Below are 24,008 nucleotides of genomic sequence, written 5' to 3'. Positions count from 1 at the left end.
GTGTGTGTTTGTGTCTGTGTGTATGGCTGTTTCTGTGTGTGTCTGTTTCTGTTTCTGTATTTGACTCTGCGTGTGTGTGTTTTGACTGTGTCTGTCTGTGGTCTGTGTCGTGTTTGTGTGTCTGTGTGAGTGTGTGTGAGTGTGAGTGTGTGTGGGTGTGTTTGTGTCTGTGGTCTGTGTCGTGTTTGTGTATCTGTGTGTGTGTGTGATTGTGCTTGTACACACGTTACCTTTGCGACTGTATCCTGCACCATTTAGTCAGACCACTGCACACCGAGAGTCACGTGGATACCGGAGAGGGCAGGGGGAATACAGGGGTCGGAAGACACAAACAGAGGTTTTCACTTACGGGGCAAATAGCTTGGCTTGGCTTGACTTCGTATCGAGGAAAAACACTCCAACCCTGTGGACAAGAAAGAGAGGCATTTACCCCAGACATGAAGAGGTGCTGGGGACGGGGTTAGGGGGAGGTGTGGGGGAAACTGGAAGAGGAAAGTAGGGAGAGGAAAGGGGTAAAGGGGTAGAAGAGAGGGGCAAGAAGAAGGGGTAGTGGGGGGTTTGAGAGGCTAAGGGGGATGGGAAGTGGGTCGATTGGGGCAGTGGATAGGGGAATAGGAGGGGAGGGAAGGGGTGATGCAGACGCAGTTGTTGGTTGAGTGTAGGGGCTGGGGGAAGGGGGAAGGGGGTAGGGGGTAGGCGTGTGGTGGTAAAGGGTGGGTGAGGGGCTGGGTTAAGTAGTAGGTAGGGGAGGGTATAGGAGAAGGGGTTGGGGTTGGGGTTGAGTCAGGTTTGGGAGGGAAATGGGACTGGTGTGGGTGGAGAGGTGAGGGTGTAGGGGGAAGGAATAGGGGAGGGTGTAGGGTGGAGGAGAGGAGGGAGGGGGAGGGAGAAGGAGAGAGAGGAGGAAGGAGAGGAGAAGGGAGAGAAGAAGTGGGAGGAGGGAGGGAGGGGCAGAAGGAACAGAGGAGGGGCAGGAGAGGGAGGGAGGAGAGGAAGGGATCGGCGGGGAGAGGTGGAGGTAAAAGGGGAATAGTACAGAAGAGGGGGAGGGGGAGTGGAGTAGGGAAGGGAGTGTGAAAGGAGGAGAGGGAAGGAACAGGGGGAAAGGGGGTGGGGGTGGTGGAGAGTAATGCCGGAATGGGGTTTGGGAATGGGAATGGGGAATGGGGTAAGGGGGACGGAGGAAGAGGGAAAGGAGAGGGTAACAGGGAGGGTGAAGGGGAGGGGGAAGCTGTTGTGCGTGTGTGCGTGTGCGTGTGCGTGTGCGTGTGTGTGTGTGTGTGTGTGTGTCTGAGTTTGTGACTGAGTGTATGTATAGGGGGTTGGGGTGTGGTGGGTAGAGGGTGAGGGAAGGGCTAGGAGTAGTTAGTAGTAGGTAGGGGAGGGTTAAGGAGACAGGGTTGGGGTTAAGTCAGGGTTGGTGTATGGGCAGGGGGAGGGAATTGGGACTAGTGTGGGTGAAGAGGTGAGGTGTAGGTGGAAGGACTATGGGAGGGTGTAGGTGGAGGGTGTAGGGGAAGAGGAGGGGAGGGGCTGAGGGGATGTGGAAGGAGGAGAGAGAGGAGAAGGGAGAGAAGTGGGAGGAGGGAGGGAGGGGCAGAAGGAACAGAGGAGGGGCAGGAGAGGAAGGGATCGGCGGGGAGAGGTGGAGGTAAAAGGGGAATAGTACAGAAGAGGGGAGGGGGAGTGGAGTGGGGAAGGGAGTGTGGAAGGAGGAGAGGGAAGGAACAGGGGGAAAGGGGGGTGGGGGTGGTGGAGAGTAATGCCGGAATGGGGTTTGGGAATGGGGATGGGGAATGGGGTAAGGGGGACGGAGGAAGAGGGAAAGGAGAGGGTAACAGGGAGGGTGAAGGGGAGGGGGGAAGGTGGAGTGTGTGTGTGTGTGTGTGTGTGAGTGTGTGTGTGTGTCTGTGTGTGTGTGTGTGTGTGTGTGTGTCTGAGTTTGTGACTGAGTCTGTGTGTGTCTCTCTGTGTGTTTGTGTCTCTGTATGTGTCTGTCTGTGAGTGTGTCTGTGTGTCCATGTCTGCCTGTGTGTGTGTGTTTGTGTCTGTGTGTATGGCTGTTTCTGTGTGTGTCTGTTTCTGTTTCTGTATTTGACTCTGCGTGTGTGTGTTTTGACTGTGTCTGTCTGTGGTCTGTGTCGTGTTTGTGTGTCTGTGTGAGTGTGTGTGAGTGTGAGTGTGTGTGGGTGTGTTTGTGTGTGTGTGTATGTTTGTGTGTGTGGTCTGCATCATGTTTGTGTACCTGTGTGTGTGTGTGATTGTGCTTGTACACACGTTACCTTTGCGACTGTATCCTGCACCATTTAGTCAGACCACTGCACACCGAGAGTCACGTGGATACCGGAGAGGGCAGGGGGAATACAGGGGTCGGAAGACACAAACAGAGGTTTTCACTTACGGGGCAAATATCTTGGCTTGGCTTGACTTCGTATCGAGGAAAAACACTCCAACCCTGTGGAGAAGAAAGAGAGGCATTTACCCCAGACATGAAGAGGTGCTGGGGACGGGGTTAGGGGGAGGTGTGGGGGAAACTGGAAGAGGAAAGTAGGGAGAGGAAAGGGGTAAAGGGGTAGAAGAGAGGGGCAAGAAGGGGTAGTGGGTGGATTGAGAGGCTAAGATGGATGGGAAGTGGGAGTCAGTAGGGGGAGTAGGAGGGTGGGGAGGGGAGGCAGTTGTTGGTTGAGGGTAGACGTGGGGGTTGGGGTGTGGTGGGTAAAGGGTAGGGGAGGTGTTAGTGGTAGTTAGAAGTAGGTAGGGGAGGGTATAGGAGAGAGGGTAGGGGTCGGGGTTGAGTCAGGGTTGGTGTAGGGGCAAAGGGAGTGAAATGGGACTGGTGTGGGTGGAAAGACTACGGGAGGGTGTAGGTCGAGGGAATAGAGGAGGGGAGGGGCAGAGGGTAGGTGGAAGGAGAAGGAGAGAAAGGATGAAGGGGATGGGAAGGGAAGGGACAGAAGTGGTAGGAGGGAGGGAGAGGCAGAAGGAGCAGAGGAGGGGGAGGGAGGAGAGGCAGGGATTGGCGGGGAGAGGTGGAGGTAAAAGGGGAATAGTACTGAAGAGGGGGAGGGGGAGTGGAGTGGGGAAGGAGGAGGGGGAAGGAAAAGGGAGAAAGGGAATGGGAAAAGAGGTGGGGGTGTTGGAGAGGCATGCCGGGATGGGGAATGGGGTAAACAGGATGGAGTAAGAGGGAAAGGAGAGGGTAATGGGGATGGTGATGGGGACGGGGAAGATGGTGTATGTGTGTATGTGTCTGAATATGTTTAGGTCTGTGTGTTTGTGTGTGTGTCTGTGTACTTGAGTGTGTCGGTGTGTGTCTGCATGTGTGCATCTGTGTGTGTGTGTCCACAAGTCTGCTTTTGTTTGCGAGTGTGTGTCTGCGTGTGAGTGTGTGTCCCAGAGTGTTTGCGTCCCAGTGTGTGTGTCTGTGCGCGTCTCCAGCACCAGGCCCATCATCTTCAACAGTAAGCATCACTCCATCTTCAAAAGTAGCCATCGCCCCATCTTCTCAATGTTAGGCATCTCAACTTCTCCTGCATTATCTAATTATTAATGTTATGAACTCATGAATATGCAATATTCATGAATATATTCTGGTATGCAAGACATCGATGGAACCAGAATCAGTGTTAACCTTTAATCATGATTTTTTTTTAATCTAAGCTATTTTAAGACCGTTTCTTTTAATATTTTTTACAGTACTGTATACCTACACACACAGACACACAGACACACGCGCGCACACACACACACACACACGCTCGTACACACACTCACACACACACACACACAGAGATTCTCTCTCTCTTCAGTACTGTACCGTATGTAGTTACTTTTATTATTACTACTATGATTATCATTATTTTGTACAGTATTATTATGTTTAAAATGTTTTAGTGTATTTTGAAGTGTTTCTTGTGTTTTATATGAATAGAAAGGTAAAGTATATACTAAGACAAACAATAGACAATAAGTGCAGGAGCAGGCTATTCGGCCCTTCGAGCCAGCACCGCCATTCAATGTGATCATGGCTGATTATCCACAATCAGTACCCCGTTCCTGCCTTCTCCCCATATCCCTTGACTCTGCTATCTATAAGAGCTCTATCTAACGCTTTCTTGAAAGCATCCAGAGAATTGGCCTCCACTGCCTTCTGAGGCAGAGCATTCCATAGATCCACAACTCTCTGGGTCAAAAAGTTTTTCCTGAACTCCGTTCTGAATGGCCTACCCCTTATTCTTATACTGTGCCTTCTGGTTCTGGACTCCCCCAACATCAGGAACATGTTTCCTGCCTCTCGCGTGTCCAATCCCTTAATAATCTTATATGTTTCAATCAGATCCCCTCTCATCCTTCTAAATTCCAGTGTATACAAGCCCAGTCGCTCCAATCTTTCAACATTTGACAGTTCTGCCATCCCGGGAATCAACCCCGTGAACCTACGCTGCACTCCCTCAATAGCAAGAATGTCCTTCCTCAAATTTGGAGACCAAACCTGAACACAATACTCCAGGTGTGGTCTCACCAGGGCCCTGTACAACTGCAGAAGGACCTCTTTGCTCCTATACTCAACTCCCCTTGTTATGAAGGCCATCATGCCATTAGCTTTCTTTACTGCCTGCTATACCTGCATGCTTACTTTCAGTGACTGATGAACAAGAACACCTAGATCTTGTTGTACTTCCCCGTTTCCAAACTTGAGACCATTCAGATAGTAATCTGCCTTCCTGTTCTTGCCACCAAAGTGGATAACCTCACATTTATCCATATTAAACTGCATCTGCCATACATTTGCCCACTCACCCAACCTGTCCAAGTCACCCTGCATTCTCCAAACATCCTCCTCATATTTCACACTGCCACCCGGCTTTGTGTCATTTGACTAACTGCTGCTAAATAAGAACCATATGTACCTGTTCCGACCTACCTACAAATTGGACTTAAAGACAGACTTAGGAATGGATCTCGTTCATAACCCGGGGACTGCCTGTGTTTGAGTGTGCGCGCCTTAGTGTCTGAGTGTTTCAGTGTGTTTGTGTCTGAATATGTGTCTACATGTCTGCATGTGTGTGCATGTTTGCGAGTGTGTCTGTGTATCTGACTCTGTGTGTGTGTCTGTGGGAGGGGGGAGTGCCCTTGAATGTTAAGCTCCTAAGTATAATATTTTGCTTTTATGCTGTCTTTGACTTCACTTGCCAGTTTCTGTGTGTGTGTGTGTGTGTGTGTGTGTGTGTGTGTGTGTGTGTGTGTGTGTGTGTGTGTGTGTGTGTGTGTGTGTGTGTGTGTGTGTGTGTGTGTGTCGGGGGGAGGGGGGTGTCTCTGAGTGCCTGCGAGCATTTGTGAGTGTGTGTGTGAGAGAGTGTCTGGCTGTGTGTCTGAATATGTCTGTGTCTCTGTACTTGTGTGTGCCTGTGTACTACTGAGTGTGTCTGTGTGTGACCCAGAGTTTGTGTGTCCCTGTGTCCCTGTGTATGTGTGTGTGCCCATTTGTGTGTCTGTGAGTGCCTGCAAGCGTTTGTGAGTTTGTGTGTGTATGTGTGCATGTCTGAGTGTGTGTGTGTGTGTGTCTGTATGTATCTGTGTTGGCTGTGGATCTGAATATGTCTGTGTCTGTACACTTGTGTATATGTGTCTATGTATTTGTGTGTGTGTGCCTGTGTACTTGTGTGTGTGTCTGCATGTGCGCGGCTGTGTGTGTGTCCACAGGTCTGCTTTTGTTTCCAAGTGTGTATCTGCGTGTGAGTGTGTATCCCAGAGTTTGTGACACCAGAGTGTGTGACCCAGTGTGTGTGTGTGTCTCAGTGTCTGGGTGGGTGAGAGTCTGAGTGTGTGTGCCTGAATGTGTGTCTGCGTGTGTAACTGTGTGTGTGTACGTGTGTGACGTCTGAGTACATGTCTGAGCGTGTGTGTCTGAGTTTGCAACTGAGTATGACTCAGTGAGTGTCTGCATGTCAGTGTGTTTGTTAATGTGTCTCTGAGTGTGTGTGTGTTTGTATCTGAGTGTGCGTTTGGGTGAATGTGTATCTATGCGTGTGTGTCTGTCTCTGAGCGCAAGCGTGTCTGAGCGTGAGCATGACTGATTGCGAGCGTGAATGTCTGTGCATAGGCATGCATCTGCAATTATGTGTACGTGTCTGTGTATCTGCATGTAACTCTGAGTGTGTGCAGGGGTGTGTGTCTGAGTGTGTGACTGAGTGTGTGCAGGGGTGTGTGTCTGAGTGTGTGACTGAGTGTGTGCAGGGGTGTGTGTCTGTATCTCTGTATTTGTGTCTCTGTATGTGTCTGTGTCTGTGTCCATCTGCCTGTATGTCTGTCTGTGAGTGTGTGTCTGTGTGTCTGAGTGTCTGTGTATCTGAATATGTGTGTGTGTTTGTGTCTGAGTGTGTGTTTGTGTCTCAGTGTGTCTGTCTGTCTGTGGGGGGAGTGCTACATCATACGTGTGTCCTTGGATGTTACGCTCCCAACTATAATACTTTGTTTTTATGCTGTCTTTGACTTTGCTTGCCAGCCACGGTTCTGTCATCCTCCCTTTAGAATACTACTTCTTCTTTGGGATGTGTCAATCCTGCACCTTTCAAATTACTCCAGAAACTCCAGCCATTGTTGTTCTGCCATCAGCCCTGCTACTGTCCCCTTCCAATTAAATTTGGCCAGCTCCTCTCACATCTCTCCACAATTCCCTTTATTCAGCTGTAATACTGATACATCTGACTTTAGCTGCTCCCTTTCAAACTACAGAGTGAGTTCTATCATGCTGTGATCACTGACTCCTAAAGGTTCCTTGCCCTTCAGCTCCCCAGCCAAATCTGGTTTATTACACAGCAGCCGGTCCAGAATCCAGAAATCTTCTCTGTCCCTGGGCTCAAAACCAAGCCATCTCATAGACATTCTACAAAATCTGTCTCTTGGGATGCACAATTGGCACCAACCTGATTTCCCCACTCTACCTGCATACTGAAACCTCACATGACTATCATAGCAAGCCTTTTCTGTCTCCCATGATCATTTGTCCCCACATCTTGTCTACTGATTGGAGGCTTGCATATAACTCCCATCAGGGTCTATTTGCCCTTGCAGTGTTTTAACTCTACCCACAATCTTGAGGCATTGATCGTGTGGATAGTCAGAGGCTTTTCCCCAGGGCTGAAATGGCTCGCACGAGAGGGCACAGCTTTAAGGTGCTTGGAAGTAGTTACAGAGGAGATGTCAGGGGTAGGTTTTTTTATGCAAAGAGTGGAATGGGCTGCCAGCGGATATGATAGGGTCCTTTAAGAGATTCCTGGATGGATAAATGGAGCTTATAAAAAAATAGAGGGCAATGGGTAACTCGAGGTAATTTCTAAGGTAAGGACATGTTTGGCATAGCTTTGTGGGCCGAAGGGCCTGGATTGTGCTGTTGGTTTTCTAAGTTTCTATCTTCCGATCCTGTGCCACCTCTTTCTAAGGATTTGATTTCATTTTTTATCAAGAGTGCCACCACACCCTCTCTACATTTTGCTTTTGACTGTATCTTTGACATTGACTGCTTCTTTAGCGTCAATTGTGTCTGCGGCACCCAAGACTGATGTAAGGCTGAAGGACAGAGAGAGCAGACAGTGAGATATCTCTCACCAAAGAGAGAGAGCGAGACAATGGTGATGGAAGGGGTAGAGGTGGCATTTGGGGGGGGAAGGAAGAGAAGCAGCAGAGGGAGAGGGGTGAACGGGGTTTTGGATAGAGGGGTGTTGTCCAGGGCAATTAGCAGCACCCACCTGCACGGAGGGGGACGTCCCTGCGGATAAGGGGTCCCTGCACGGCCTGGCCGGGCTCCTTGTTGATGGCGATGAAGGCCGTCTGCGAACAGACCACGTTGGCCTGGGTGCTGATCTCAACCAGACGCCTCTTCACCTGCTCTGTGTCGCGGTCCGGCCCGAGTTCCAGAGATCCCAGCAGAGCCTTGGCTGCCAGACGGTGGACAGAGGAGCTGGAGCGAGAGAGGGAGGGGTCAAAAAGAGAGGGGCAGGAGGGGGCAGGGTGAAAGGGGAGGGGGGTGAAAGTTTAGAGGAAGGTGGGAGTGGGGCAGTGTGGGACAAGGAGTTGGAGTGGAGGGTCAGGGGAATGGGGTGTGAAAGAGGGCAGGGCAAGAGAGAAGGTGGCAGACAGGAGGAGAGTGTCAGAGAGGGGTAGATGGGAGATGGGAGGGGCAGCAGACATCAGGGAGGGCATGTCATTGGGGAAGTGCCGGGGGGGGAGTGCCGAGCGGAAGTGTCGAGGGAAAATGTCAGAATGGGGGGAGTTTCAGAATGAGGGATTTCGGGGGAGTGTCAGGGAGCGTAGTATCAGGGGAAGGGAGGGCAGAGGCGGGAAGGGGAGGTGGGAGGGGGAGGGAGAGAGGGATGGAGGGGCAGAGGGGGAAAGATGGGAGCATGGTGTTGGAGAGGGGGAAAGATGGGAGCATGGTGTTGGAGAGGGGGAGGGAGGGAGGGAGGGGAATATTGATGGTGCCTGGGTGTTATTGGCAAGAACAATCAGTCCACAGGTGATCACATTCAATCCAGTGCTGCCTGGCTGGCTGAGATCCACCAGTCAGTGTGTGAGTGGGTCTGGGTCCGTGTGTCTGGGTTTGCGTGTGGGTCTGTGTGTCTGGGCTTGCGTGTGGGTCCGTGTGTTTGTGGGGAAATGTGTGTGTGTGTGTGTGTGTGTGTGTGCGTGTGCGTGTGCGTGTGCATCTGTGTCTGTGTCTGTGGGTCTGTGTGTGTGTGTGTGCGTGTGGGTCTGTGTGTCTGTGTCTGTGTCTGTGTCTGTGTGTGTGTGTGCGTGTGCGTGAGTGCACGCGAGAGGGATGTGTGCTGTGTTTGGGAATGTTGTGTCAGAGGGATTCCCGTCACTGGGGATGGATCCATCAGGAATTCTCGGTTCTCACTGGACCCTGGAGATGGGGGACGGATCGTTTGACAATTCAGGAGGTGGGAGGGAGAGGGAGTGGGGGGGGGTTCTGTGGCGATCCTTCATTGGGGACACCATCGCTGGAGCCAAGCCCTACATTCTGCTGGGGGGTGCGGTGTTGGTGGGTTTAGGGGACAGTTACCTCCTGCACTCGACTGGTTTCAAGCTGAACCTGCTCTCAGCCTGTATCTGCTGCTGCCCCAGTGAATATTTCAGCGTCACTCCACACCCCAGTGTGGGGTCCACCTGCGAAAGAGGGAAAACGGTCAGGGACTCTCGGCGTCAGGAGCCGCCGGCGTGAAGTTCATTGGCCAGCTGAACCTCCCACCCCCTGTAACAGGGTCCCAAACAGAGAGGGGGTCCGGATTGGAAAAACAGGGGGTCCAATGGGGAGAGATCTCACTCTTTAACAGGGATCCCTAATGGAGAGTGATGGTTCCTATAATAGGGACCCTGAAGGGGAGAGTTACCCCTTTAACAGGGGTTCTTAAAGGAGAGAGACTCCCCTTTTAACAGCGGATCCTGACAGAGAGGCTTCCCCTGCAACTGGGTCCGGGACGGAGAAACCCCTTCTTCAACAGGGCTCCATGTTGAGCGAGACACCTCCTCCTTCAACCCTGGCCCTGCCTAGCTCAGGACAAGGTACTGGACAAAGGTAGACCCCTTTTTCAGCTGATTATTTGGGCTGCAAAGAGATTACTAACAAATGAGATGATGTCATCAGCAGGTTACCTGTACATTTTGGCTGTTCTGACTGGGGAGATGGTGTAAATAATATATACTGTGTGACGAGTATAATTTTCACATCACTGTGGCTGTCAGTGATACAGAAATAATGTAAATACTCCAGATTGTTGTCAGTGATATGATACTTGCACACCCAGACTGTGAGTTGGTTCAGTGTGGGGCTCATATCATTATTAGTGTCTGTGAGGTGGGTGAAATGACGATGTAGGAGCTGACATCTGTATCCAAGTGCAGATGGTGCGTGTCATACAGACAGGAGCATTCCCAATGTCCTGGGTACAGTTGTCCTCCATTGTGCCAGAGATTGCAGCGTGGGAGTTCCTGTGACAGGGACATATTCCCTGTACCCCCATAACTGTGTGGCCAGGTACATCTCCGTTAATGAGTGGGTGCTGTACAGGGCCACACAGTTAGGGGTGAACAGGGAGTATGTCTGTGACAAGTAGGTGTACCTCAGGGGTCAGTGCTTGGCCATTTCTTGTTTGTCATCGGCATCAAAGATTTGGATATGAATGTACACAGCCTGGTTTGTACATTCACAGATGACATTGAAAAAAGTGGGAATGTGAAGATTATCAAACGTTATGGGCCTATTTTGATTAGCTGTGTAAATGAGACGAGGAGTGGCAACTGGATTTTAACTCAGATAAGTGTGAAGTGTTTCATTTTGTAAAGTCAAACCAAGGTGGGACTTTGACAGTAAATGGTGGGGACCTGGACAGTGTTGTGGAACAGAGGGACCTTGGATTGAAAGGATATGCCTAGCTCAGGACAAAGGTAGACCCCTTCTTCAACAGGGCTCCATGTTGAGTGAGACACCCTCTTTATCAGGGGTACTGACTGGGAGATGCTTGTGGATCAAGAACTAGAGGGCATGGGCTTCAGTTGAGAGGGGAAAGATTTAACAGGAACTTAAAGGATTTTTAAACAGAAATTGTGGAAATATGGATAATACTACCAGAGGAAGTGGTTGTGTTAAGTAAATAGTAACACCAGTCAGTGTGTGAGTGGGTCTGGGTCCATGTGTCTGGGTTTGCGTGTGGGTCCGTGTGTCTGGGTTTGCGTGTGGGTCTGTGTGTCTGAGTTTGCGTGTGGGTCCATGTGTCTGGGCTTGCGTGTGGGTCCGTGTGTCTGGGTTTGCGTGTGGGTCCGTGTGTTTGTGGGGAAACGTGTGTGTATGTGTGTGTGTGTGTGTGTGTGTGTGTGTGTGTGTGTGCGTGCGTGTGCGTGTGCGTCTGTGTCTGTGTCTGTGGGTCTGTGTGTGTGTGTGCGTGTGGGTCTGTGTGTCTGTGTCTGTGTGTGTGTGCGCGTGTGCGTGAGTGCACGCGAGAGGGATGTGTGCTGTGTTTGGGAATGTTGTGTCAGAGGGATTCCCGTCACTGGGGATGGATCCATCAGGAATTCTCAGTTCTCACTGGACCCTGGAGATGGGGGACGGATCGTTTGACAATTCAGGAGGTGGGAGGGAGAGGGAGTGGGGGGGGGGGGTTCTGTGGCGATCCTTCATTGGGGACACCATCGCTGGAGCCAAGCCCTACATTCTGCTGGGGGGTGCGGTGTTGGTGGGTTTAGGGGACAGTTTCCTCCTGCACTCGACTGGTTTCAAGCTGAACCTGCTCTCAGCCTGTATCTGCTGCTGCCCCAGTGAATATTTCAGCGTCACTCCACACCCCAGTGTGGGGTCCACCTGTGAAAGAGGGAAAACGGTCAGGGACTCTCGGCGTCAGGAGCCGCCGGCGTGAAGTTCATTGGCCAGCTGAACCTCCCACCCCCTGTAACAGGGTCCCAAACAGAGAGGGGGTCCGGATTGGAAAAACAGGGGGCCCAGTGGGGAGAGATCTCACTCTTTAACAGGGATCTCTAATGGAGAGTGATGGTTCCTATAATAGGGACCCTGAAGGGGAGAGTTACCCCTTTAACAGGGGTTCTTAAAGGAGAGAGACTCCCCTTTTAACAGCGGATCCTGACAGAGAGGCTTCCCCTGCAACTGGGTCCGGGACGGAGAAACCCCTTCTTCAACAGGGCTCCATGCTGAGCGAGACACCTCCTCCTTCAACCCTGGCCCTGCCTAGCTCAGGACAAGGTACTGGACAAAGGTAGACCCCTTTTTCAGCTGATTATTTGGGCTGCAAAGAGATTACTAACAAATGAGATGATGTCATCAGCAGGTTACCTGTACATTTTGGCTGTTCTGACTGGGGAGATGGTGTAAATAATATATAGTGTGTGACGAGTATAATTTTCACATCACTGTGGCTGTCAGTGATACAGAAATAATGTTACTGCTCCAGATTGTTGTCAGTGATATGATACTTGCACACCCAGACTGTGAGTTGGTTCAGTGTGGGGCTCATATCATTATTACTGTTTGTGAGGTGGGTGAAATGACGATGTAGGAGCAGACATCTGTATCCAAGTGCAGATGGTGCATGTCATACAGACAGCAGCATTCCCAATGTCCTGAGTACAGTTGTCCTCCATTGTGCCAGAGATTGCAGCATGGGAGTTGCTGTGACAGGGACATATTCCCTGTACCCCCATAACTGTGTGGCCAGGTACATCTCCGTTAATGACTGAGTGCTGTACAGGGCCACACAGTTATGGGTGAACAGGGAGTATGTCTGTGACAAGTAGGTGTACCTCAGGGGCCAGTGCTTGGCCATTTCTTGTTTGTCATCGGCATCAAAGATTTGGATATGAATGTACACAGCCTGGTTTGTACGTTCACAGATGACATTGAAACAAGTGGGAAAGTGAAGATTATCAAACGTTATGGGCCTATTTTGATTAGCTGTGTAAATGAGACGAGGAGTGGCAACTGGATTTTAACTCAGATAAGTGTGAAGTGTTTCATTTTGTAAAGTCAAACCAAGGTGGGACTTTGACAGTAAATGGTGGGGACCTGGACAGTGTTGTGGAACAGAGGGACCTTGGATTGAAAGGATATGCCTAGCTCAGGACAAAGGTAGACCCCTTCTTCAACAGGGCTCCATGTTGAGTGAGACACCCTCTTTATCAGGGGTACTGACTGGGAGATGCTTGTGGATCAAGAACTAGAGGGCATGGGCTTCAGTTGAGAGGGGAAAGATTTAACAGGAACTTAAAGGATTTTTAAACAGAAATTGTGGAAATATGGATAATACTACCAGAGGAAGTGGTTGTGTTAAGTAAATAGTAACACCAGTCAGTGTGTGAGTGGGTCTGGGTCCGTGTGTCTGGGTTTGCGTGTGGGTCCGTGTGTCTGGGTTTGCGTGTGGGTCTGTGTGTCTGAGTTTGCGTGTGGGTCCATGTGTCTGGGCTTGCGTGTGGGTCCATGTGTCTGGGCTTGCGTGTGGGTCCGTGTGTCTGGGTTTGCGTGTGGGTCCGTGTGTCTGGGTTTGCGTGTGGGTCCGTGTGTTTGTGGGGAAACGTGTGTGTATGTGTGTGTGTGTGTGTGTGTGTGTGTGTGCGTGCGTGTGCGTGTGCGTCTGTGTCTGTGTCTGTGGGTCTGTGTGTGTGTGTGCGTGTGCGTCTGTGTCTGTGCGTGTGCGTCTGTGTCTGTGTCTGTGGGTCTATGTGTGTGTGTGCGTGTGGGTCTGTGTGTCTGTGTCTGTGTGTGTGTGCGCGTGTGCGTGAGTGCACGCGAGAGGGATGTGTGCTGTGTTTGGGAATGTTGTGTCAGAGGGATTCCCGTCACTGGGGATGGATCCATCAGGAATTCTCGGTTCTCACTGGACCCTGGAGATGGGGGACGGATCGTTTGACAATTCAGGAGGTGGGAGGGAGAGGGAGTGGGGGGGGGTTCTGTGGCGATCCTTCATTGGGGACACCATCGCTGGAGCCAAGCCCTACATTCTGCTGGGGGGTGCGGTGTTGGTGGGTTTAGGGGACAGTTACCTCCTGCACTCGACTGGTTTCAAGCTGAACCTGCTCTCAGCCTGTATCTGCTGCTGCCCCAGTGAATATTTCAGCGTCACTCCACACCCCAGTGTGGGGTCCACCTGCGAAAGAGGGAAAACGGTCAGGGACTCTCGGCGTCAGGAGCCGCCGGCGTGAAGTTCATTGGCCAGCTGAACCTCCCACCCCCTGTAACAGGGTCCCAAACAGAGAGGGGGTCCGGATTGGAAAAACAGGGGGTCCAATGGGGAGAGATCTCACTCTTTAACAGGGATCTCTAATGGAGAGTGATGGTTCCTATAATAGGGACCCTGAAGGGGAGAGTTACCCCTTTAACAGGGGTTCTTAAAGGAGAGAGACTCCCCTTTTAACAGCGGATCCTGACAGAGAGGCTTCCCCTGCAACTGGGTCCGGGACGGAGAAACCCCTTCTTCAACAGGGCTCCATGTTGAGCGAGACACCTCCTCCTTCAACCCTGGCCCTGCCTAGCTCAGGACAAGGTACTGGACAAAGGTAGACCCCTTTTTCAGCTGATTATTTGGGCTGCAAAGAGATGACTAACAAATGAGATGATGTCATCAGCAGGTTACCTGTACATTTTGGCTGTTCTGACTGGGGAGATGGTGTAAATAATATATACTGTGTGACGAGTATAATTTTCACATCACTGTGGCTGTCAGTGATACAGAAATAATGTAAATACTCCAGATTGTTGTCAGTGATATGATACTTGCACACCCAGACTGTGAGTTGGTTCAGTGTGGGGCTCATATCATTATTAGTGTCTGTGAGGTGGGTGAAATGACGATGTAGGAGCAGACATCTGTATCCAAGTGCAGATGGTGCTTGTCATACAGACAGGAGCATTCCCAATGTCCTGGGTACAGTTGTCCTCCATTGTGCCAGAGATTGCAGTATGGGAGTTGCTGTGACGGGGACATATTCCCTGTACCCCCATAACTGTGTGGCCAGGTACATCTCCGTTAATGACTGAGTGCTGTACGGGGCCACACAGTTAGGGGTGAACAGGGAGTATGTCTGTGACAAGTAGGTGTACCTCAGGGGTCAGTGCTTGGCCATTTCTTGCTTGTCATCTGCATCAAAGATTTGGATATGAATGTACACAGCCTGGTTTGTACATTCACAGATGACATTGAAACAAGTGGGAATGTGAAGATTATCAAACGTTATGGGCCTATTTTGATTAGCTGTGTAAATGAGACGAGGAGTGGCAACTGGATTTTAACTCAGATAAGTGTGAAGTGTTTCATTTTGTAAAGTCAAACCAAGGTGGGACTTTGACAGTAAATGGTGGGGACCTGGACAGTGTTGTGGAACAGAGGGACCTTGGATTGAAAGGATATGCCTAGCTCAGGACAAAGGTAGACCCCTTCTTCAACAGGGCTCCATGTTGAGTGAGACACCCTCTTTATCAGGGGTACTGACTGGGAGATGCTTGTGGATCAAGAACTAGAGGGCATGGGCTTCAGTTGAGAGGGGAAAGATTTAACAGGAACTTAAAGGATTTTTAAACAGAAATTGTGGAAATATGGATAATACTACCAGAGGAAGTGGTTGTGTTAAGTAAATAGTAACAAGATATTCCAGAGGGGAATAGATCCCTTATTTGCCTCAATGCCCACCCCAGCAGCCCTGGTTCCCTCACCTGCCCTTTCAGCTGGGCATAGACGATGGTTTTCTGCTGGTTGAAGAGCGTGCTGGGGAGGGGTGACATCAGAACGGCCTCTACCCCTGGGGGCAGGTCCCAGCTGAGGCTCAGCCCTGTCCCGCTGGGTTGCAGGGCGTACTTCAGGGTCCGGAGAACCTGCAGGGATAGAGAGGTCAATGCAGCCCTTTCCAAATGCTCTGTCCCATCCTGGTGGCCCCCTTAGGCCCTAGACGTAGGATCCCTCATCGTCCCATCATTCTTTCTCAGACTGCACCCATGGCCAGGGTCCAGCTCATGGGGCTTGTCTCCTAATACTCGTCCCAGAGTCCTGCCCTGTCCGGGTTTCCTCATTCCTCTTCCACTAGATTTGGACACCTCTCTCCCACTCCTCCTCCTCCAACCCCTTCAGCCCTGGCCCTGCCTGACTCCAATATCACCCCATCGCCAAGATTTCTCCCACCCTCTCCCCCGAGAGAGATCGGCCTTCCGCCCATTGAGACTTCACTGACCTCCATTTACACCACCGATCAACTGAAAAATCCCTCCCCCACCCACAACCAGCCATCAACACATTCCCAAGAATAGCACTTTCAGATTCCAGCCCGAACCGGAGCGTCAATTCACAACAGCCCACTAACCAGAGCCCCCGGGGGTGGGATCCCATGGGGTGGACAGGTAGAGCGTGCAGACTCCACACACACACACACACACACACACACACACACACACACACACACACACACACACACACACACACACACACACACACACACACACACACAGAGTGTCTCTCTCTCACACACACACAATCCTCCCTGACACTCTCTCTGTCACTCACACACAGTCTCTCTCTCTCTCTCTCTCTCTCTCACACACACACACACAATCCTCCCTGACACTCTCTCTGTCACTCACACACAGTCTCTCTCTCTCTCTCTCACACACACACACACACAATCCTCCCTGACACTCTCTCTGTCACTCACACACAGTCTCTCTCTCTCTCTCACACACACACACACACAATCCTCCCTGACACTCTCTCTGTCACTCACACACAGTCTCTCTCTCTCTCACACACACACAATCCTCCCTGACACTCTCTCTGTCACTCACACACAGTCTCTCTCTCTCTCTCTCACACACACACACACACACACAATCCTCCCTGACACTCTCTCTGTCACTCACACACAGTCTCTCTCTCTCTCACACACACACACACACACACACACACACACACACACTCACACACACACACACACACACACACACACACACACACACACACACACACACACACACACACACACACACACTCCTCCCTGACACTCTCTGTCACACTCACACGCATAATCTTCCTCTGAGACACAGACACATTTTCTCACTGTCCCTCTCTCTCGGACACACACTCACACAGAATGACACACTTTCTCTCATTCACTCACTCACTATCACCCCTGACAAATACTCCCCGTCAGTCTCTCTCTCACACACACTCTCAGCGGTGGCAGCTGGGATCGAACCAGGGACTATGAGATCGGACACTAAGAGACACCGGCTCGCTACTGTGCCTCTGTGCCGCTGGTGTTCCCTGTACATTTCTGGAGGTGAAGCCCACAAGCTCCCCAACACCCGAAGTCCCATCCTCCCCACCCCCCTCACTAGAGTCACTACACATCCCTCCCCAACATGTCAGGGATTACAGCGCCGCCCGTCTCAGTACCTTGGGCTCCATCCTGTCTTCCCCGGTGATGAATTCGTAACTCCCGTTGGCCGCCTTGGCGATGCCTTTGATCAGCGCTGTGGAGGCCCCCTCACCAATCCCGAAGGAAAAGCACCTGGAGAACGGGATGGGGAGCGGTGAACAGCCATGGTTGAATTTCAGTTACAAATGGGTTTCTGAGCCGCGTTGCATGCTGGGACAGGCTGCTGCCATTGCTCCTGCCCAACGTTGCTGTCCACACTTTGGGGCTGAAGAAACCTCTGGTGATATTTCGCTCCATATGAGAATGGAATTGAGGGGCAGGGGAATTAAAGGAGAGAAGGGAAGGATGGAAAGAAAAGGGGGAGGGGATTGCAGAAGATTGGGGGTGGAAGAGGAATAAGACAATATTATGGGTGGGACAGTTGGGAAAAGATTGGAGGAGGCAGTTGGTGAGAGCAGTAGAAAACTTCAAGGTGGAAGACACGGATCTGGAAGAGAAAAGGGTGGGGAGAAGAGGAGAGTTGGAGGACTGACAACAGGGGACAAGGAGACGATTGGGGATGGGAGAGCTGAAGGTGTAGGACAAGTTGGAGGGGAGGTTCGGAGGAGGTGGAGAGGGAGTCTGTCTGGGTTGTGTCAGCGATAGGAACTCCTCCTTACCCCTACAACTCTCACCTGTGGCTGGGCCTGTTCCACTGAACCTTAGCCAGCACCAGCTTGGTGTTGGATACCGCACCGTCTGTGAACACAAAGAGCTAGGAGAGAGGTAGAAAGTCAGAGTTATCCTGGAAAGACCCAGGCCATTCTGCCCATTGTATCCATACTGACTATAGAGCACCTATCCATATTGTTTGCATCTTCCAGTAACTACCCTGTCACCTTCTGTACAGAGACAACACAACTGCTTGTCTGGACACTTTGTAAATGCCATCAGTAACTGCACTCTCTCCTTTGTCCCAGGGCCTTGCTCCTCTCTGAAGAATGTCCTCTCAGATTCCCTCTAAATCTCTTCCCCACCCCCCGTCCAACATCAACAGCCTCCAGTTTTACCTACTTCTGATGTGGGGGAACGTTTCCTGTCTATACACCTCATGATTTTATAAACCTCAGTCATGTTCCCTTGTACCATCCTCCACCCTGGGGAGACAGACCAACCTTTCTCCTCATCACCGAGACACTCTGTCCCTGGTACAGTCCTGGTGAATCTCCTCTGCAGTCCCCCCAGTGCCAGCACACCATTCCTACAGTGTTATCCTCACTCACCGCCTCTCTCTCTCTTTCTCTCATTCTCCCACCTCTTATTATTTCTCCCACACATCCCGTCACATTCCTTCCCTTCTGTCCCTCTTTTATTCTTACTCCCCCCTCTCCTTCCCCATTCGCACTTTTTCTTGCCCAACTCTCTGATTACACCCCCTTTGTTCAATTTCTCTCATCTGTCGCCTCTCTCATTCCCTTCTTCTCACACTCTCTCTTTCTCATCCCTCAGATTCTCTATTTTCTGTCCGGTTTGTTTAATTGCAATACTCTTTCTCATCCCCCATTTCTCTCCCTCTTGTTCTCCATTCACATTCTCTCTTCACCGTTCCTCTCTCAGATCCCCGCTCTTGTTCTCTCCCTCCCTCTCAGCCATCTCCTTCCTTCCCTCACTCAACTCTTCTCCCATCTCCTTCCTTCCCTCACTCACTCCCTCAACTCCTCTCCCATCTCCTTCCTTCCCTCACTCTCTCAACTCCTCTCCCATCTCCTTCCTTCCCTCACTCCCTCAACTCATCTCCCATCTCCTTCCTTCCCTCACTCCCTCAACTCTCCCATCTCCTTCCTTCCCTCACTCCCTCAACTCCTCTCCCATCTCCTTCCTTCCCTCACTCCCTCAACTCCTCTCCCATCTCCTTCCTTCCCTCACTCTCTCAACTCCTCTCCCATCTCCATCCTTCCCTCACTCCCTGAACTCTTCTCCCATCTGCCGCTTCTCACATTCCCTCATGTCTCACACTCTCAGTCCTTCACTCCCCCCATCTCAGTCCCTCCCTCCCTCTCGCTCTCTCCTCCTCTTCCACCCTTTCAGTCTCTCCATCTCTCGGGTGAACCACAGGGAGGGGTGACGATGCACTTTACCTGTCGTGGGTGTCCTGGCACGCAGGGTGTTGTGTAGATGGCCGATAGGGGCTGCAGGATCTCTGTCCCACCCATATCCGCATCGATCTCCTTCAGCTGAGACAGTGCTTCCTGCATGGAGGTCTGATTGTACTCAACACTCTTCCTGTGCAGGTTGAGGGGGAGGTAATCCAACAACAACATGACAACTCCGTCCAAGTCAGACATCGGAAGGGAGCAGAGGGGATGGGGTTAGCGCGGAGAAGTGGGGCTGACAGAACAGATTGGGGAGCAGGAGAGAGACGGGCCGAGAATCCTCCTCCACTGTCTAACGTCTTTAAGCGAGGAGGAAGTTGATTTTATAGAGAATGGAGGAAGAAGGGAGGCAATGAAATTCCAGACGTCAGGACAGAGGCTGACAGGATAGTGACAAAATTCATATCACTGAGGGGTTGAAGGGGGGAGAGGGGCAAGAGTGGGTGGTAGGGGGCAGAGAGAGCTGGGAAGAGGGACAGAGAGCATGGGAGAGGGAAGCACGGGGGAAAGACAGAGGTGGAGGAGGGAGATGTAAGGGACAGTGAGGGAAAGGGAGGGGTGGGGTGGATAGGGCAGAGGGTGTAGGGAACAGAGAGGATGGTGTGGGTGGCAGGAGGCCAAGGGCTCGCTGGGGAGTAAGGGTGGAAGGGTATTGTGGGTGGTGTTGGTGGAGCACAGGGTGGCGTGGCTCGAGAGCGGAGAGCAGGTGAGGTGGTTCAGGCTGCTGGGAAAGACCCTGGAAAAAGTTGTGAAAAGATTGGGACAAGATCTACCAGGAATTCTGGCCCTCAGGTTCCTGGTCATCAGAGCAAAGTTTTCACTTACGGGAAGAACGAGGTGAAGTGGCTCCCAAATCCGTAAATGTTGAAGAAACATCCCATGGGAAGGCTCTTGAGGAGCAGGAGCAGCGTGTCCTGTGGGGGGGGGACAGAACTTGTCAGTCCTGAAGACTCTCCCGGGCATTCCCACAACTCCACATCCCGGCCGGAAAATCGAAACAGACCCTCGGTCCCATAGGCCCGCACGACTGATTCCCTCTGCATCCCGGGCCGGATTTACCTTGGCACACTGGATCCGGGACCTGCGGTTTCCACGGGACATTGTCGTTCCCATACTGCCCGACCTATCCATGAGGAAAATGAACTCGCCTGCCGGCACGTCCTGAAAATCCTCAGGAAATCGGGGGAAGAGATTCACCATGACAGTGGGATTGGCCATGAGAGTTCCTGTATTGGGGCAAAAGGAGCATATCGGGGGGGGGGGGGGGGGGGGGAGTGAGTAGCAGAGGGAAACGACCTTTGTCGAAGGACCAAATCTGTGCTGATGGCCGGAGTGTTCCGGACAGTCTGGCCAAGGGTGGACCCAACCACTCCCATTCCTTTCCAAAGCAACTCACCATCCAAAACACTCCCATTCCTTTCCAAAGCAACTCACCATCCCAAACACTCCCATTCCTTTCCAATGCAACTCACCATCCCAAACACTCCCATTCCTTCCCAAAGCAACTCCCCATCCCAAACACTCCCATTCCTTCCCAAAGCAACTCCCCATCCCAAACACTCCCATTCCTTCCCAAAGCAACTCACCATCCCAAACACTCCCATTCCTTCCCAAAGCAACTCACCATCCCAAACACTCCCATTCCTTTCCAAAGCAACTCAACATCCCAAACACTCCCATTCCTTTCCAAAGTAACTCACCATCCCAAACACTCCCATTCCTTTCCAAAGCAACTCAACATCCCAAACACTCCCATTCCTTTCCAAAGCAACTCACCATCCCAAACACTCCCATTCCTTTCCAAAGTAACTCACCATCCCAAACAATCCCATTCCTTTCCAAAGCAACTCACCATCCCAAACACTCCCATTCCTTTCCAAAGCAACTCCCCATCCCAAACACTCCCATTCCTTTCCAAAGCAACTCACCATCCCAAACACTCCCATTCCTTTCCAAAGCAACTCCCCATCCCAAACACTCCCATTCCTTTCCAAAGCAACTCCCCATCCCAAACAATCCCATTCCTTTCCAATGGAAGTGACATACCCCCTCCCAAACTCACACCCCACCCTGACCCAACTCACAAACCCTTCAAAACCACACCCCACTCCAACCGAACTCACAAACCTCAAAGCACCTCCACCCAACTCACAAATCCCCTCTCAAAACCACACCCCACTCCAACCGAACTCACACCCTCCCAAACTCCACACAACCACCAACCCAACACACAAACCTAGTCCCAAACACACACCCCCAACACAACCCCTCCCAAACACCCAACATCTCATGCCCCCCCCAAACACATCACCTCAGACCAACCCTCCCACTCAACCTCCTAGCCCCGTTGTTCTCAGGAAAACCACCCAATCCTGCCTTTCCTACACCACCTCATCCCTCCCCTACTCTCCGCATGTCACACCCCAACCTTCCCAAACCCCGAACACGCCCCCACCTGGAGCAGCAGACCCCAGTCCTCCCTCGAGGATGGCGCTCGGTTCATGGACCTTCTCGGAGAACATCAAGAGCTCAACGTCCCTGTCGAAACCGTGACCCTTCACCAGGGAGAGCTGGAAATGAGGGTCACAACACAGGGTCAGAACACAGAGCAGAACAGCAGGGGACAGAGAGTCACCAGAAACTCCCCCTGAGGGAGAGGGGCTGAGTGACACCAGTCAGTGTACACATATCCCCCTGAGGGAGAGGGACGGAGAAACACTAGTCAGTGTACAGATATCCCCCTGAGGGAGAGGGACTGAGTGACACCAGTCAGTGTACAGATATCCCCCTGAGGGAGAGGGACTGAGGCACACCAGTCAGTGTACAGATATCCACTGAGGGAAAGGGACTGAGGGACACCGGTCAGTGTACAGATATCCCCCTGAGTGAGAGGGACTGAGAGACACCGGTCAGTGTACAGATATCCCTCTGAGGGAGAGGGTCTGAGGTACACCGGTCAGTGTACAGATATCCCCCTGAGGGAGAGGGACTGAGAGACACCGGTCAGTGTACAGATATCCCCCTGAGGGAGAGGGACGGAGGGACACGGGTCAGTGTACAGATAGGGAGGGGGGTGATGTACAGAGGGGGTCCCTCCCCCTCTCTCCAATCCCATATGTCAGCATGATTCCTGACTCCCATGCAAAACGTTCCTCTCTTCGCCTCTCCACGAAGTCCCGCGTACACAATGTCCATCTCCCTCCATTCCCAGGACACAATGTCGGTCTCCCTCCGTTCCACGTACACAATGTCCACCACATCACCCCACCCACCACATCACCCCTCCCACCACATCACCTCACCCACCACATCACCCCCTCCCACCACATCACCTCACCCACCACATCACCTCACCCACCACATCACCCCCTCCCACCACATCCCCCCACCCCCACCGTCCGCACTCACAATAGACCCCACCCCTTCCCGTTCACCCCCACCATCCGCACTCCCAATAGACCCACCCCTTCCCCTTCACCCCCACCGTCCGCACTCACAATAGACTGAGGGACATGCGTTCCACCAGCATTTTGTCTGCTGGTACAGTACACAGTAAAAACCAGACAATGTTTTTCAGGACCATGAGCGAGAGGGACTGAGACACACCAGTCAGTGTACAAATATCCCCCTGAGGGAGAGGGACTGAGGTATGCCGGTCAGTGTACAGATATCCCCCTGAGGGAGAGGGACTGAGGGACGCCGGTCAGTGTACAGATATCCCCCAGACGGAGAGGGACTGAGGGACATCGGTCAGTGTACAGATGTCCCCCTGAGGGAGAGGGACTGAGGGACACCAGTCAGTATACAGGTAGCCCCCTGAGGGAGAGTGACTGAGGGACACCGGTCAGTGTACAGATATCCCCCTGAGGGAAAGAGACTGAGGGACACTGGTCAGTGTACAGATATCACCCCTGAGGGAGAGGGACTGAGGGACACCGGTCAGTGTACAGATATCCCCCTGAGGGAGAGGGACTGAGGGACACCGGTCAGTGTATCTGATGTCCGTCTGTCCATTTGAATTGTTACTTTATTCCCACTTGCCCTCCACAAGACCACTGTCCCACTGATGGATATTGGTGTGAAACAGCCTTCCTTACCTTGGCTGACGTCTTGTCGGGATTGAGGAATTCCACGGGTGTCACTTGGCAATTGGATTTGATCCGGGAGATCCCATGTGGGCTGTGGAAATGAGCCTCCAGCTCCAAAGTGTAGATTGGCTTGTCCGTGGAGGCACTGGCCTGGGTTATACGGGGACCCTGGGTGCCTGGGGGAGTTGGAGGTGGTTTCGTTAGATTCAAGAGCACTGAACGGGGGAGTCTGACCCTGTCCCTGGGAGTGTGTGACGGGACGGTGTGTAGGGAGCCTCACGCTGTGTCTGACCCTGTCCCTGGGAGTGTGTGACGGGACGGTGTGGAGGGAGCCTCGCCCTGTGTCTGACCCTGTCCCTGGGAGTGTGTGACGGGACGGTGTGGAGGGAGCCTCACCCTGTGTCTGACCCTGTCCCTGGGAGTGTCTGACGGGACGGTGTGGAGGGAGCCTCACCCTGTGTCTGACCCTGTCCCCGGGAGTGTGTGACGGGACGGTGTGGAGGGAGCCTCACCCTGTGTCTGACCCTGTCCCCGGGAGTGTGTGACGGGACGGTGTAGAGGGAGCCTCACCCTGTGTCTGACTCTCTCCTACTGCAGGGCAGCATCGGTGGGTGACCCTCTCTTTGGGACCAGGAACTTACCTGCAGGGGTGTACCGGGGGTTTAGGACAGCGGGCAGAGTGAAGCGGACGGCACCATCAGCTTCAAGGGGCAGTTCCTGGGCCAGGCTGAAGGAGACGGTGGCCGCACAGCCTGGGGGCAGGTTGCCCACCCTGCAGGTGAAGACGTCACTGCTACTGCTGTCCTCCTCGAGCAGGAAGGCCTGCTGGCCGGAGGAGATGGCATCATCGTAGTCATCCTGAGCC

General features: G+C 52.3%; 1 protein-coding gene across 1 annotated transcript in view; it reads right to left on the bottom strand.

Annotated features, from left to right (window-relative positions):
* Nucleotides 1–24,008, bottom strand: part of LOC140716167 (von Willebrand factor A domain-containing protein 5A-like) — a 55,715-nt gene that overhangs the window by 22,156 nt on the left and 9,551 nt on the right. Inside the window, exons 4-18 of the mRNA XM_073028812.1 lie at nucleotides 23,785–24,007; nucleotides 23,153–23,319; nucleotides 21,511–21,625; nucleotides 20,115–20,281; nucleotides 19,881–19,969; nucleotides 19,041–19,185; nucleotides 17,598–17,677; nucleotides 16,941–17,055; nucleotides 15,212–15,370; nucleotides 13,546–13,649; nucleotides 11,581–11,596; nucleotides 9,065–9,168; nucleotides 7,749–7,960; nucleotides 2,402–2,455; nucleotides 350–403 (exon numbers count right to left, since the gene is read on the bottom strand). Of these exons, the coding sequence (XP_072884913.1) occupies nucleotides 350–403; nucleotides 2,402–2,455; nucleotides 7,749–7,960; nucleotides 9,065–9,168; nucleotides 11,581–11,596; nucleotides 13,546–13,649; nucleotides 15,212–15,370; nucleotides 16,941–17,055; nucleotides 17,598–17,677; nucleotides 19,041–19,185; nucleotides 19,881–19,969; nucleotides 20,115–20,281; nucleotides 21,511–21,625; nucleotides 23,153–23,319; nucleotides 23,785–24,007 (1,804 nt within the window). The remainder of the gene's footprint in view (nucleotides 1–349; nucleotides 404–2,401; nucleotides 2,456–7,748; nucleotides 7,961–9,064; nucleotides 9,169–11,580; nucleotides 11,597–13,545; nucleotides 13,650–15,211; nucleotides 15,371–16,940; nucleotides 17,056–17,597; nucleotides 17,678–19,040; nucleotides 19,186–19,880; nucleotides 19,970–20,114; nucleotides 20,282–21,510; nucleotides 21,626–23,152; nucleotides 23,320–23,784; nucleotide 24,008) is intronic.

The sequence above is a fragment of the Hemitrygon akajei genome, chromosome 25 (genome assembly GCF_048418815.1).
Source record: "Hemitrygon akajei chromosome 25, sHemAka1.3, whole genome shotgun sequence".
In the NCBI taxonomy this organism is placed as follows: Eukaryota; Metazoa; Chordata; class Chondrichthyes; order Myliobatiformes; family Dasyatidae; genus Hemitrygon; species Hemitrygon akajei.
The sequence above is the reverse complement of the archived record's forward strand: the minus strand, read 5'-3'. Positions and strand labels throughout refer to the sequence as shown.